At 36.5% G+C, this 16593-nt stretch overlaps 2 protein-coding genes across 2 annotated transcripts; one reads left to right on the top strand and one right to left on the bottom strand.

Annotated features, from left to right (window-relative positions):
* Nucleotides 1–1737: 1737 nt before the first annotated feature.
* On the bottom strand, nt 1738–7040 carry LOC110459503 (ficolin-1-like). Its single transcript, XM_021511786.1, has 5 exons — nt 6875–7040; nt 6171–6265; nt 3430–3526; nt 2982–3146; nt 1738–2737 (listed from the first exon to the last, which is right to left on the bottom strand). The coding sequence occupies exons 1-5, from the start codon at nt 7038–7040 to the stop codon at nt 2484–2486; spliced, it is 777 nt and encodes a 258-aa protein (XP_021367461.1). The 3' UTR covers nt 1738–2483.
* Nucleotides 7041–15166: 8126 nt separating this feature from the next.
* On the top strand, nt 15167–15661 carry LOC110459502. The gene has a single exon (XM_021511785.1). The coding sequence runs from the start codon at nt 15167–15169 to the stop codon at nt 15659–15661; it is 495 nt and encodes a 164-aa protein (XP_021367460.1).
* Nucleotides 15662–16593: the final 932 nt, after the last annotated feature.

The raw sequence follows: 16593 nt of genomic DNA, 5'->3' as shown, positions 1-16593 counted from the left end.
AGCATGGAATAGCAATCTCCTAAAAGCGATACATTCATTTTAAGATGTCTACACATAACCCCCAAATGTTTGGGATGTATCGTGAAAGTTATATTAACCCAAATAAGGATTAAGCAATAATGTTGCCACTATGCCGTCAGCATTGACAATTTATGAAAATAACTTGTTCATAAAACATGAAAAGCACCGCCCTGCACTTGTTATCCAATGCAGAAGCTATGTCATTATGTACGCGTAGGAGGGCCGTCTCAGTAGAGTGTCACATGCGGTAGGCCGATTGCATGTTGTCATGGAGACTGTTTGCATGTAGATAAACCTCTAAACGCCGGGACACAACCTCCTCCAAGATCTTAGACAGAAAAGGCAGATTTGAAACTGGGCGGTAGTTCTTCAACTCCTCATTGTCCATTCCAGGCTTCTTTAACAATGGTCTAACATGTGCCTTCTTGAAACACAATGGAACCTTTGACTCAGCCAATGATTTGTTCATGATTGAGGTAATCAAAGGAAGCAATACTTCAAGACATTGCTTTAATATGTCTGTAGGCAGTGGATCAAGCTCACAGGACTTCGATTGCGATGTCATGATGATATTGCGCAACTCGTCCTGGGCTGTTGGTAAGAGCTTTGCTAATGGTTCCCCATCAAATTCAATGCCAGCAGTCATGACAGAGATATCATTGTCAGCAGAAGAGTTCACTTCGGCAATATTTTTCCTGATTGAGCTGATTTTATTCAGAAAGTAATCACTGAACTTGTTTGATAAGTCTTCTTTGACTGAATGAGAAGTGAACCAACTAGCCGACATTGTTCCCGATAAATCTGTTGTTGAACGGTTAATTTGGTCCGTCGCCACTGTCTCTCTACTTTTCTACGGCTCTGTTTTTCTACGCGGATATTTTCATTATACCACGGGGCATTCGGTCTCACATTTATCACCTTAGTCTGCAGAGGTGCGTGTTTCTCTATAAGGGCTTCTATACCAGATCTAAACATTTTATTCAGGTTGGTAAGTATGGATTGTGAAAAGTTCTTTTTTTTCACAACCAATACAATTTTCTATGTGACGTTTCGATGACTAGTACGATATGTACACTGTCACCTTCATCAGACAAATGACCAGTGAAGCGTATGCACACAAAGGTGTAAAATGTGTACGAGTTGTCTACAAAATCGATGTCGATTTCGGCTTCATAATGCAGATTTCTAAATAGTGTCACGGCTAAGTCTACGGGTAAATGTTGGGTTCCACACAGAAGGAAATGGTGGGATAGTCCATGTTAACATATAGTGTGTTAAAACTTTGATATAGTGTTCGACTCTGATGGGTAAAGTTTGTACAGTTGAGATATAAGTGGTAAGCATTATCACAGGGGTAAAGACCATTACATTGCCCTTGTATAAACTATGGATATATTGAAGCATGGAATAGCAATCTCCTAAAAGCGATACATTCATTTTAAGATGTCTACACATAACCCCCAAATGTTTGGGATGTATCGTGAAAGTTATATTAACCCAAATAAGGATTAAGCAATAATGTTGCCACTATGCCGTCAGCATTGACAATTTATGAAAATAACTTGTTCATAAAACAAGGACACCATATTATGAGTACACCTTCCTTATTGTTTATTAAATATATTCAGATGACAATCAAGAAGTACTTTTTAATTGGAGTTAAATATTTTTTAATGAGTAGAATACTTACAAAATCTGTTATCAATCTTGGTTTGCAAAGGTTTTAGATAAAAAAAGACGAGGACAAATTTCAAACTAGGACTAAATAATACAACAGGTACTAAGTAGACACAAAAACAAAACATAACAATGTGGCACCCGTCAGGAGATCTCCCGTCAAATCAGGTAAAGAGTACTGCTTGGTACCAATCTGATCCACCCACGATCTTACGACATAGTGAATATCTCTGTAATCATGGTAGATAATGAAATATCAAGTAAAATCGGGTCATTATGACGTCTTCAAAGAAGACTACAGCTTCGAAATTCTGTGCCTTAGAAAAAATTATGTGCACAAAACCCCTAATATCAAGATAAGCCTCCGAATACAGTAAATCAACTGTGAGATATATACTTTAGACAATATTAACTACAGACAGTGTCCACACGTGTCATATCTGTCACTGCAATGTGAAATGACAAAATGGTCTTTTAACTTTTCAAAACACAGACAAAACATATGGGGAAAATGCAAAAAAGGAGTCTGCCGATGAATCTGTAGGTTCATTTGAAGCGAAGGCCAACCTGATAATGTTTCACCGAAGAAGAATCTCAATCAGTAGCAGCAATAAATCGGTTGGGACCAACAAACATGGCGTCAAATATTTCCAACAGCAACTGGCGAGCCTTTTCGTTGACAATCTTTTCCAACAAAATAGTTTGTTCTTAAGTAAATCAATAAAATAGATGTATGTTTTGCTATCATTTGGCTCACAAACAACCCATTATTGAAGCCAGTTCAATTATTTGAACATCATTTTAGACTTCTTTAGAGGTCTAGCGAGGAGGCCAGGTGTAAAGTAGAACCAGACAAGCGAGTTTGACTCGTCCACACCTAAGTCCTCTATGTACAGGCCATTCAGGTTACATGTGTAGCACAGTTTATACCACCAGCCGCTGGACGCAGGCTCCGCACATGCACCATTCACCCAAGCGTCGTTGTCCATGTCCACTGTACTGAACACTTGACCATTATGCATTCCCGAAAACATGTCCACTGTTAAAACAAATGAAACGGTGATTCATGTAAGAATTCATCTACTGTCAGAATGTTCATATATATATTCTCTTATAATTCTTAAAAGACAGCTTAACTCCAAAACTTTAAACTGAATGACTCGTTATTTTATATTCGATATCAGCAAAACAAATTCAGCTGACAAAGTCTTTATAATTGGAGAAACAATAACGAAAAGTTTAAAGTTATAGACAACATTAACAAAAAAAACAAAACTCCTTACAGACATCGCCGGAGAATCCCGAGAGCGTCAATCTGTAGTTATCGGCCTCGTTCGCTACGGAGAACACGGTGTACTCGGCGTATTTTTGTTCTCCGAACCAGTTTTCCATCTCAATCCTCAGCTGCCGTGGCCGTACATTCGTTAAGAAATGCAACAGGTCGTTTCCTGTAATGAACAACCGAGTTATATAGCGATATTTTAATACTCTTCTGATCTTTATAATTGTTTAGGACATACCCCTATCCCACATTAAAAAGCAAATTTTGACAATCTGAGTTATGCATTGAGAGTACTTTATTTTTGGTCATTTAAACAGCTAACTTGTCAATACTTGAACTTAGCTATGATGTACAAAGTTCCCCAAATAGGTAAGGTGGGGGGTTGGCAAAGTCTAGTTCGAAGTCTACTAACTACCAATTTATAAAGCATGATCCATAATAGCCCTTACCCATCCAAAGTTCACCGCTGACGTCACCAAACCCATTCTTGTATTCCAACCAAGTTCGGTTAAAATTCTCGCTTCCATCAAACCTTTTTTGAGACACCTTATCAACATAAAAATATATATTTTATGATCTTGACTTTAACAAATCCAATTCAAAAATGTTTTTCGTCTGTTTGAAATATCTTGGTTTAGTTTTTCTTTTCATACTATGTGCATTATTGTGGTGCCTTTCATACTATTGTGATTTGACTTGGTGTTAAGAATTACACGTAAACATATCTGGAAACAGTGCACCTAATAGTTTAAAAGATGTCTTATTGTTTAACTAACGACCTGTTTATAAACCCCATTACTGATGAGTGGTAATATTGCTGATTTAGAAACGTCTTCAGCCTGGTAGGTCCCTGAACTTTGTAGGTCGACAATGGCTATCAGACCGCTTTGGTAGATGAATCCCAGTATCTAACCCCCCGCTTTCTCTACATCCAGCAATGTGGTTTCTCTGAAGCCTTTGGTAGATTTTCGTTTTGCTGCTTTCATGGCCTTCAGAACCATGTCAGATTTCAAATCTTATGCTGGGAAATAGCTGGGTATATCATCTACTTGGGAAAGCCAATCCTGCCTGCCTCAGGGTTTCCTCTTTCTTTCATTCGCCTCGCCACATCACAACACTTTTTCCTGGGTAGTGTCAGCTCGATCACAATGATATGAGTAGCATCAGTAGATTAAAAGAAACTGTCCACATTCCGTAGAAGCGACGCTTGCATTTCGCTAAATCCAAGCCAATTTTTTTTTTTTTGCCTTGACTAGTTTTCTTGAGTTGGACAAAGCTGGGATGCAAGTCTTTCCCCTTGCTTTAACAAACCACCAATAGATGGTTGTCCTTCCCTTGTAGTCTTTTCGTCTTAATTATTGACTAGATATTGAACCAATCTTCTAAAACACATCACACAATTGTCATAACGTATTTTCAATCCTCACTGGTTCACAGCACCAGTCCTTTGAACACATTGACACTGATTACACCCCGGTGTATGTTGATTGGCCACTAAGATCACACGAAAAAATACTTATTACATTTTTGCCAGTGATATATCGGATTCTATCATCTTTCACATTGTGACAAACATCAAAAGTGATATTTTCACAGAGTGAAAAACCACGTTTTGGTATTGACCAATCATAACGGTATTTTCTATTCGCTGCATTCAAAGGCAACGATTTTTTTGTTCAGATTAAAACGAAGCGACGGTAGAATACGTGGTTGTTGTGGTAAATATTTGGTACACACACCTAAGTATCTACATAAATAGACAATTAATAACATTTTTATAAGCAATCATACCAGAAAATAACAGAAAACGTTGAGTATTCCATTCAAAATGGCGCGCAGCCTTGTTGTCAAGCGTAACGTCATTATAATATGGCGCTAAGTATTACGCTTCTGATTTACGCCTTTTTTTAATGCATTACATTTCTCATGGTTTTTTTTTAAATGTAATAAATAGAAAATTTAATGATGTCTTCAGCAATAACAAATATATTGTTCGTATGGCTAATATTTTGATATTTTTCACGAGTGCGCACTCGTGAAAAATATCAAAATATTAGCCATACTCGTTAGATATATTTGTTATTACTGAAGACAACATTAAATATCCTCTATATATTCCAGTCCAGTTTCTTTAAAAGCTTCAAATTCCGGGTTTCCACATGTCAACTACCTTTGCATTTCTGCTGTTTAGCCTTTGCCAATTACTGAAAATCAGAAATTACATGCTCTTACTTCCTGAACAGACATCTTCAACTTGTAGTTTTAATTTTTTCTCCCGATCTCTCCGACTTTAACATAAATCAAACGTTTTACCCGTCTGACATTGCAAACCCTCTCGACGGATGCGTTTGGTGCATGGGCTAACCAGCCGTGTACACTAATGACAGCTGACGGCATGCGTTAGCTTTAATATTTAAGACGTTCATGATTATGTTTTGTTAAAATGGTTGAAAATATCAAGTTACATTAAAGTGTGTGTTTGAGACATAAATCATTTCTTGCCAAAAAAGCAACCATTCTTTGGTTAATTACCAGGTGATAATGTAATGATGTTGCAACGCTTGGACCACAATCAACATGACTGTTTGTACTGATACAGTTTAGAAATATACATTTGTAACTCATGGTGATACTGAACTTTGCTTGTAGTTAATCAAGCATGGCGAACTTCTCATAACGTTATTTACAATTGTATTTAATGCAGCGCGATTAATCAATAAATCAAAGCAAATAAAAAAAATAGGAATTGCTCTGACAGAAAAATAACATGTCAATATATCCGTGATCGTTCAGAATGCGGCATGTCATATTTATCAAATAAACAGTGATGGCTTTATCTACAAGAATTTATGAACTTTAACATATGGTTGATTAATACTTACTGAAAAGTAGGCCATGAAACTTGTGGCAATGCGATTCGTTAAAACCAACAAATAAGTGAAGTTTCACTTCCGTGAAATGCAGTTAATTAAACATAGTGACGTAATGGTATTTAGTGCTGTTAAAAATCACCATTGCCTTGCTTGATATGCTTCTAGCGAGAGTTTTAGCTGTAAGGAGGCCATCCGTCTGTCGCGCATTTATGAAATTAAAGCTAAAATTCAGAAAAATACCTATACGTGTCCTTGTTTATTTCCAGGGTCTTTCCCCGTATATCTGTCGAAAAGCAAGTGCCCGTGGCTGTACCTACTGTATAGCCGTTGGTATCACACAGTAACTGGACACAGACACCTGTTGATAATTGTACTTTCTTGTCACCGGCAGGATCTGCTACTAAACAGCCATCTGTAACGACACACACGATGGTCACTCACTCTACTGGTTCATTCAATGCTATTTGTGCTTGCTGAACTTTTGTCTCTGATATTCCACTCTTGGTCAAAGATGGAACAAATTCATTAAAAAGTATATGGTTGAAATTGAACATTGTAGTATAACTTGCCTCGGTTCCTCATGAACTATTTGTTCATATTTGTAAAGAGAACATCACCCGTCTTTAGCATTTGACAACTAGTTTCATGTTATAATGTATTCTTCACAAGAACAAATAGCCAACATTGTAAGCTTTGCTTAAAGAATGATCTAAATTGTAATAATTTCTTGAATAGGAGGCCATGCTTAAAGAAGTGGCTACTTTGGAACTGTATACGTTTGAAGGAGAGATTACATTGAAAATAAGTCGATGTAACTTTCAATGGCAAGGACGAAATTACATGAAAACAATAATTTAAATAAGAAGGTTCCTTCAGTTTTGGAAAAGAATAGCATAACGCTTTATTTGTTCAAAGAAAAAACGCATTCATTAGAACGGCTATCATAAACATTTACTTAATTCTAAATCCTTGTGGTTAAACAAATCTTATGGAAGCGTTATTTGTTTAAAGAAGAGATTACCTTGAAATTTTGTGGAGAAGTAGAGAGCTGTAGCCTTGACCGTGGCACCGGTAGTATCACACATTAACGTAGAATATGTCACACATGATTCATCTGTGACGTCATAGGTGAATGACGCACATCCGTCCGAGGTACACTTCATACCGCACAGCGTTAAAGATGCCATGCTAGTGGAAGTTATAACGTTTGTTGACCAGACATGCCCAGCGAATATCGCCAGTGACGTAAAGCGGTCACCTTTTGTAGTCACTACACATATCAGCTGCATGACGTATGACAGCAGCAGTAACCAGGTACCAACCATTCTCTGTAGTCTTAGAACAGATACTGTGGCAAACATAATAAAAAATATAGTATTTAGAATTATCATAATTTATACATGTAAAATGAACAAATCTACATTAAAATTGGTGTTGATCAAATCATCAGCGACAGGTTCGGAAGTTAAATATATCTGACGTAAAGGCGGGTCCTTGGTGTTATTGGCATGTTGGAATGCATTAAAAACGGTACATGTAAATATGTATTATATTCTATTCTATGTATTTTATGCACACATTTTGTAAGGACTTCACCGAAACCGATCGATTGAACAAGCATTAGACGCTATTGAGAACATCAATCTTACTGCAACATCTCATGGTCAGCCTATTGGTATGGTCTTAAATATAGACCTTTCGTTATTGTTCAAACCTACGCAAATGGAATTTAATTAGATATCGATGACAAGTTTCAATGGAAACTATCACTTTTAACATTAACAGAGAAAGGAAACAAAACCAGAAGATATGTTTGGAGTTATACAGCGATAATGACAGCGGGTGAGAACTACAATAAATTGTTAAACATTTTCTTTATTTGTGTTGTATTTATATTGAAATTTAGGATAATTACAATAATCATTATTTTATTCACTCCTCGACCAACAGTCAGCTTTCAGAATGGCCGTTTAACGGAGGTCTGGTGGCAGTAGAGCCTTCAACGTTAAGTGTCACCCTGGCTTTTCGGGAAAGAGCAGGCTCCTATATAGCCGTCACAAAGTATATATGTTAGGTATAAGTTAGGCAAGCAAAAACCTCTTTTTATCAAAAATCTCAACATTCAATTACAGAAAATAGAACTGAGATTCCCATGCCCCAAAGTTTAAACTCTGCTGGTTTACAATTTTTTAAGGCGGAATCACTTTCCAGTACATTCGAATGGATAGTAAGTTAGCTTGAAACAAAACCCATCATTTGGTATTTGGTGTTTTCTTGATATAAAATCCACCGTCATGTTTTTTGGGAAACTCCACTTTAAACTAAAGTTATATGATTATTTTAGGAGATTTGGCTTTCACTTGTAACTTTTTTGAAAAGTTGTCAATTCCATTGATACTGGAAAATAACCATAACATTGTTTATATTTTACATGAAAATTATAAAAAATGTTGAAAGTTATCAGGACCTCATATGCATTAAGATATATTCGATCTCTATTGCTTTACGTTGCATCTTTGCATATTTTGTGATCGATGTTACAATTTTGCTGGTATCGGCGTATGGTAATTAGTAGCGATCTGGACTTTAATCGTTCGCTTACCTAAGCATGGCTTTAATGGAAACAGTGCGTTATTCACTTAAACAATATCCGTTTTTACACGCTTCGCTGCATTTTGTCAATAAATGAGCCATGCATAAACACGTACTGAAACGACACGACACTTATTTTAATCAATAGTAAGTTTACATCAAATAATTTTATTTCACAGACGAGATGAAACAGGCGCAAACGAACCATGTATCGAAAAACGATCAATGAATACTGAGCGAGGATAGATACTGATACACCAAAATGGCGATGAAATTTTAGACTTTAGTCTTTCCTGTTTAACTGAGTTGATAAATAATTGCTGACCTTTCTGGTGTTCCAAGCAAACTGATGACAAACGATAAGAAATTATCAGTGACATATCAGTGACAAACAAATCAAAATCCTACATACTTAAAAAAAATAACAGTTTACATTTAACAAAGTACATGTCAAAATTACTTCAATGCTTAGTGCTAGTGATCACGTGACGTAATAATTGGATTCATGTGCAATTAGAGCTTGTTTTCAGTCTTATGGAGCGGAGGGCATAAAGACAGTCCATTGAATGTGGCGTCGCGGTACGTCGTGTCCCTTTGTTGCCGATTACTGACAGATAGCCCTACAACATTGTGTTTCCAGGGATGCAGGTTGACAAAGACTATCGGCATGTTCCGGTCGCCATCATGATCACATTGGGTTATATGTTATTTCTTTGTGTTGTACAAAGATCCATATAATGATTACGCTTATTAGTGTGCCTTGTTTGTTTCATTGTCAATAACCCTGTTCATGATTTAAGGATATGGCATTACTTAGAGTATACCTGGATTTACACGGCAGCGGGTGTCATCGATGGAGTAGAAGACGCTAGCACTCCCGGACAACCTGGTCTTATTCTCCCTGTGTATTATTTTTCTAGAGTCTTCGTGAAAACTTTCATATTTTGTTCTAGTGCAGTTGATGTTGGGCTTAAAGTATTGTTATTTATATTCTTAAATTGTTGTAACATGATCATCTTCAAAAATGTGTTCGTAAAACCAAAATAGTGTTAACCAATATACTATTTTATCAAAATTCTTATGCCAATGTCCGAACTATAAAAGTATATGTAAAATATGGAGGATCATCCCTTCCTCTATAAAATAAAATTGTAAAATAATCTGGAAAAAAACCACAAGGGGAATAAGATCAGTTTTCTTGAAAGGTAAGCGTCTTCTGCTTCATCGACGAACCATCCGTGAAGGATAAGATTCAGAAATCAGTGTTTTGGGGCCCAACCGATGATACTTAAAACGAGCAAAACGAGATAAAAGTAAAATGGAATTATTGCATATCAATATTGTTGTATAGAAGTATACAGTGTCTTTATCAGGCTAACATCTTTATAATGTGATCTGGATACAAAGATAAACTGCCTGGTGATGTAATCTGATAACAACACAAGAAATATCTTATTCTTAAACATCAAATATCATGGAGATATCTAAAACAATTTTACTAATAAATGAAAGACAATAATTGACATTCTTGTGAATATGTTTACCTCTTTTTGACTTGTTTTCAATACGTACCTCACTCCTTAGTGTTAACACTAGATCCTGTACTATACCAGTTCCAGGAGAATATATATCTAATCCATTGTGTGTTATATAATCCCCGCCACGAGTCCTTCAGTGAATCTGTATCGAAATATGTAGTTTCCAGCCTAGGTACATGTCAGGATATATATGTGTATCACCTAATATATACAATTTACATGATGGTTTTAAAGACACATTTTTCAATTATATGATTTCCACTCCATCTGTCAGGAAATAATCATTTAACTTCAAGCTATCACTACTCTTGAATCTATGTGTTAGGTGCAGGTATAATGGACCGCTGCTGTCTGAAATCCCGTCATTGGTAGATCAAAAGTTCGATGTATCAGTTTCCCTGGTATTGATGTTTGTAAAATGGGAGGGTTTAAGCATAAATAATGACGTCGGATAAAACACTCCTTCATTAAGTTAAGAGCAATCAATACTATTGGTCCTATATACGTTAGTGTATATTAAGTACCCCGTCACTAACATGCTTAAGTTCGATGTATCAATTTACCGGGTATAGATGTTAATTCGTGCTGAAATAACATGATATCTAAGTTGGATAAATACTGGGTCTATTTCACATTATTGTATCTGACAACTGGATTGAAACAGGTACTAATGCATCATGTATCGAATAACGATCGATGACCTCACGCACATCTTAACCTAACTACGACGTTGAAGTACTATTCTACAAACGTAGTTACATTTACACGTACGTTTGAGCATTACATGTGGAGACATCATGTCGTTCGTTAACTTGGCTTTATTAATGTGTTAATCAACCGAAAATAAATGAGTAACATTAACATGAAAGACACATTTTTGAATAAGCTCAATCATAGATCCAGTGTCAATGTAAGACAGAACAGTATCAATATAATGCAATACTTATTGGGTCTTTACCACTGTTAACAAACATATGACAAGCAAGTTAAATTCACATTTACTACCAAAGGTGTGGCCGCAAAACTATCATAGATGTCTTTAAATGAAATAAAGATATCTCGATTCAACTAGATATCATAAAAAATCATAAAATACCTTAAAATGAATAGGATATTTCTCTAAAAGAAATAGAGATACTTTTTATTTAAAGAAATAATAAAGAGATCTTTAAATTAATTTAAAATATCCCCTACAATTCAGTAATTGAAATAATTTCATGTGTAAAAAAGATATCTCTCAAAGAAATCGAAATATATAAAGACTAGATATACATTTAAATGATATAAATGTGTCTCTTTTGTTTATAAGATATTTTCACAACCAATTTAAATATCTCAGTTATGTTATTAGATGTCTTCTTAAGTATAGGAGATACATCATTTAGTTATCAAAGGATAAAACACTGCATTGGATGTAAATGTTAATGAAAACTGTCGGAGATAATTAATGTAGCTTACCAAAACAGTTAATGGTAAGGATTAAAAGGGACTTATACAACGTAAAAGATGGCAGTATTGTTTTATTTAAATAATAACAAAATACAAACGTCACAAGAATATGAACCGACAACACAGTTTGTGTATATAAAACGTAGTTTGTTTGCAAGATGTAAGAACACAATTAATAGGTTTGTTGATAAAATTCTATAGTTCAAGAGATATTGCTAATCAAGAACACCAAAAACCAACATCTGATTACTATCAAAACACGAATTTCTGCTTTCAATACTTAACACACCATTAATGTTTTCATTCATTATATATAAGGAGTAACATGCAATCTAATGTAGAAAAGTGCATAAAAGTTACAAACTTTGTTATTTCTTTTCTTTAGTTGTTATGGGTTATCAAATTAATGTTTATCGGTTTGTCCAGTTTTCAACAAAAACTTGTAGTGTGATCGACGTTATTTGCCCGCGAGAGTAATCTTGACGTTACGTTATATCGTTCAGTAAATACATCAAAGTATTTACGGAACCACATAAAAGATATGCTATTTGTAAGGAAATCTTACAAGAAATTACCAACTAACAGTAAAAATGCACTGAGTAGCCGCTGAGTTACAGTCATAGAATCTGGCGCCAGATATGATAAAAAATAATTTTCGTCAATTAATATTTATTCATATATATTTCACTCGTGTCGAATAATATATCGATAATTACACTCGTGTCGAATAATATATCGATAATTACACTCGTGTCGAATAATATATCGATAATTACACTCGTGTCGAATAAAATATCGATAATTACACACGTGTCGAATAATATATCGTTAATTACACACGTACAATATAGGTATTCTGCCACACTCGCTCGCGTGGAATTCAACTGGGGAATTTTAAAGGAACTAAAATAGTAAAAAATTAATGTTAAAAATATCATAAAAAGTTCCATTTTTAGAAAAAAAAATTCACAACACTTTCTCTTAATTACACTTAAATCAAAAGTATATATCTTGTGTCAACATTTATTTGCCGGAGATGGACATGAAAGCACATGTCTTTTTAAGATGTCCGTAAGACACACCCCTTAATTATATGAATTTCAAAAGTTAACGGTTAATTTCAAAAGTTAACGGTTAATTTCAAATTAGTAAAGTGTGTATACAATGGATCGTGCCACTACACAAAAGTGATAAATCTGGTCATCAAAGTTAGAACTAACCTCGGGGACTAAGAAATCCTCCATCAGAAGCTTCCACCTTGTATCTTGAAATATGAACTTAGGACAAACATAAAAAGAAGATCGTTATAAACAGATCATTCATTGTTTCTGGGCAATAATAGTTATCGGGCGAATGGTTTCCGTTAATTCACTGTTGCTAAGTAATCCTCGTGAAAAGCATAGAACTATTCATCCAAAAATTTAAATAAATCAGATACGGAAGTTCTTTATAGGCTTACATGTACCGCAACCTTGAGATATTGATGAAAACCATTGGTTTTAAACAATCGGCTCGGAATTTAATCGTAGTCAGTGCAATCCGTAGTGGTCTTTATAACAATGGCGTCTCACCCCTGGCCCATTGATCGATAATTCAATTTTCATCTATTGATCTTATAATCGAAATTTAAGGTAAGTCTGAAATGAAATACAAGACAACTGCCACCTTACGCGTAGATTCTGCTTGTAGCATAGATTGATTTTTGTACCGTTAAAATAAAGTTATGCAGGTTTAAGGTGGCCTTTGGGACCACATCAGATATCACAAAGGACAGAAATGGGACCAGAAGTCTTTCGATCAGTGTCCTGAAGACTCTGACGTTGGGTTGTATTGATTGTATTCGTCTCATAACATGGATCTTGAGATATTATTGAAAATCGTTGTTTCTAACATTCGGTCAAAGTTTTCTATAACGATAATATAATGTGCTTATTCTTGAATCAAAAGTTGATTACAACGTGCGGTTACTTTATATTTGTATCGTTATATACTTTTGTTGGATGTAAGAAATACACTATGTGGTTTATCTTGATAAATCGTATTCTGTTTGCGTTAATGACTCCTTTATGTTTACCAGTTTGTTAAATGGATATGCACGCATGTATATTTAATTTGTTCCAATTTTCAATAAAACAATAAGATATACAAATTCTCGATACTATACAGTATCACTCATTCTGTTACATCTTATCTATTGGGTATTCGAATGTACGATTATTGTATATGGTAGGACTATGTTAGACAGAAATTAAGTTAATATAATTATACTATAGACCCAAAAGCTATTACGGTTTTATAATAAATATGGGCTGTAAACGAGTCATGTTCACAGATATACATTACTACGAAATCGTATATATCAACAACACATTAGTATTCGATCAATTGAATTTTTTAACAGTGTTAAACCGAAAGCAGAATCCTATTCCTATTATCTCTTTCTAACATAAAAAGCAGTATATGCCTGTGCTTTTATCAACATTTTACTTCTTCATTTTATTGATACAAGGTAATCATGATAATTGTGTAATGAAATCCGACGACATGCCCTTAGAACACCTACTCCTAGTTCATCGGTGTCTGAATCAATAGTTCTTTCCCAATTTCCTCCTCTGCTTTCTGCCTCGGCTACTTATCAGCCTCTGTTAACTTTTACCATTTTTTTGCGCCTTTTGTCTTATTTTTACTTAACTTTAATTTGTGTGCCCCTTTTACTTCCCTGAATATCAGTTTGTTCTTTTTCTTCTCATGTTTACTTCTTTTGGTCTCCACTGTTTACTTCTTTTGGTCTCCATTGTTTACTTCTCTTGGTCTCCACTGTTTACTTCTTTTGGTCTCCACTGTTTACTTCTTTTGGTCTCCACTGTTTACTTCTCTTGGTCTCCACTGTTTACTTCTTTTGGTCTCCACTGTTTACTTCTTTTGGTCTCCACTGTTTACTTCTTTTGTTTGGTCTCCATTGTTTACTTCTTTTGTTTGGTCTCCACTGTTAACTTCTTTTGGTTTCCACTGTTAACTTCTTTTGGTCACCACTGTTTACTTCTTTTGGTCTCCACTGTTTACTTCTTTTGGTCTCCACTGTTAACTTCTTTTGGTCTCCACTGTTAATTTCTTTTGGTCTCCACTGTTTACTTCTTTTGGTCTCCACTGTTAACTTCTTTTGGTCTCCACTGTTTACTTCTTTTGGTACCTATTGTCGCGCTCTGAGCGTCAATGTAGCAGAAGGCTTTCACAGTAGCTCCAATTTGAGCTAACCTGTTTGCCGTGGGATGCGTCTCGTATTCCTAGGGGAAGAAGATCCTGGTGGTTAAGCAGGGGTCGGAATCACTGATGAACTCTGGTTTGGAGGGAGACATGTTCCGACTTTCTGCAACATACTACTTTGGCTTAGAACTCTGGGTAGTCGAGAGGTGGTATGGGCTCTCTATCACCAATCGGCTGGTCACGCCGAGCCCTTGGTTTACATACTTCAAAGAAGGCGGTGGCTTAGGGTCAATCGCGAGAGTATGCTCTTCCGGGTAATATATATACTCGTTATGTATACTTTTACGAGTATACTACTTTGTGTATCCCTGACACTTTGGCGCTGGATATCCGAGCTGATATTAGTGTCCCCTCGTTTGGCTCCGGGGTGGGCGGGGACACAGACAGTGAACTAATTAATAAACATACATGGGTAATGAAAAAAACACAGAAAAAACCCTACAACTACCACATTCCCACAATTCATCATCATGTCGTCAACCACTAGTGGAAAAACTGCAGCAACATTGTCTCCTCTTCTGTTAAGGAAGGGTATAAAAGGAATAGCTGGGGACGTAAAGTCCGTCAAACCTTTGGGATCTGGCGATCTACTAATCGAAGTTTTTCGCAAACAACAGGCGATTAACCTACTGGGTACCACAAGTTTTGGAGGTATCAGTGTTATAGTGAAACCACACCCATCACTAAACAGCAGCAAGGGGGTAATCAGATGCCCCGCCCTGCGCAATGACGCTGATGCCGCCATACTGGAGTACTTCCAGGAGGAGGAGATCACAGTCTCTGAGGTACGACGGATTTTGTCCAAGAAAAACAATAAGTTGGTTCCAACAGACACGTTTGTACTGACCTTTGCTACCCCATCACTGCCTTCGGCCGTAGTGATTGGTTACCAAAGGTGCAGTGTCTCCGTCTACATCCCTAATCCACTAAGATGCCGTAATTGCCAGAAGTACGGGCATCCTTAAAAGATGTAGGCGGAAGACCGTTTGCCAGTATTGTGGTCGTGAAGGTCATGAGGAACAAAGCGACTGTGATATTGCCAACCTGCGTTGTGTCAACTGTGAGGGAAAGCATGCTGCTACGTCTCGAGACTGTCCTGCCTGGAATCGAAAGAGAGAGAGAGATATTGCGGGTCAAATATACCCGAAATGTCTCCTTTCCCGAGGCTAGGAGGATAATGGAGAGCACGGACGTGGCTGCTCCCTCATATGCACAAGTGACGAAAGTCCGGTCGCCGGTTGACAATGTCGCAGTCAAGGATGCTTCTGTTCAAGCGTCTGAAGACATACCTGCCTGGGGCTCACAAGTCCCAGACATGGCTGGTCAACAGAACTTGAAAATCCTCACGGGAGACCCATCCCGATTCACGACTTTAACCAAACCAACCAAACCAAACAAACTGTCAAAATCAGCATCACCATCAAAAAAAGCATCTTCATCAAAACCAGCACCACCATCAAAACCAGCACCACCATCAAAAACACCTTCCTCTTCAGGAGAAAACCCTCCAAAGGTTGGCCCATCTAAGGCACAGATGTGGTCGCAACGATCTCGCTCACTTACATCTGTTCCTCGATCCCAACTGAGGTCAGAGGCAACATCACCAACCAACAGACCTAAGAAAAAGAAAAAATAATAGCGAGGGGCAAATCTGATGGACCCGAACTGAATGTCACCTTTGGCAAAGGATCAGAGGACCCGACAAACCGGTTCAATGTCCTACTAGGTTTCGATGATGAGATGGAGACGATTGCCTCAGCGCTTCGTGCTCCGACTCCATCGAAATCCAGCCAAAATAGCAAAATATAAATAATACAATTATCAAATGGAACATCCGCGGATTACAGGCATATATAGAATTTCAGAATCTAGAATCAAGAATTTAGAACCGCTATTT

This window comes from Mizuhopecten yessoensis, unplaced genomic scaffold (assembly GCF_002113885.1).
Source record: "Mizuhopecten yessoensis strain PY_sf001 unplaced genomic scaffold, ASM211388v2 scaffold10089, whole genome shotgun sequence".
Lineage (NCBI taxonomy): Eukaryota > Metazoa > Mollusca > Bivalvia > Pectinida > Pectinidae > Mizuhopecten > Mizuhopecten yessoensis.
This window is presented reverse-complemented; position numbering and strand designations above follow the sequence as displayed.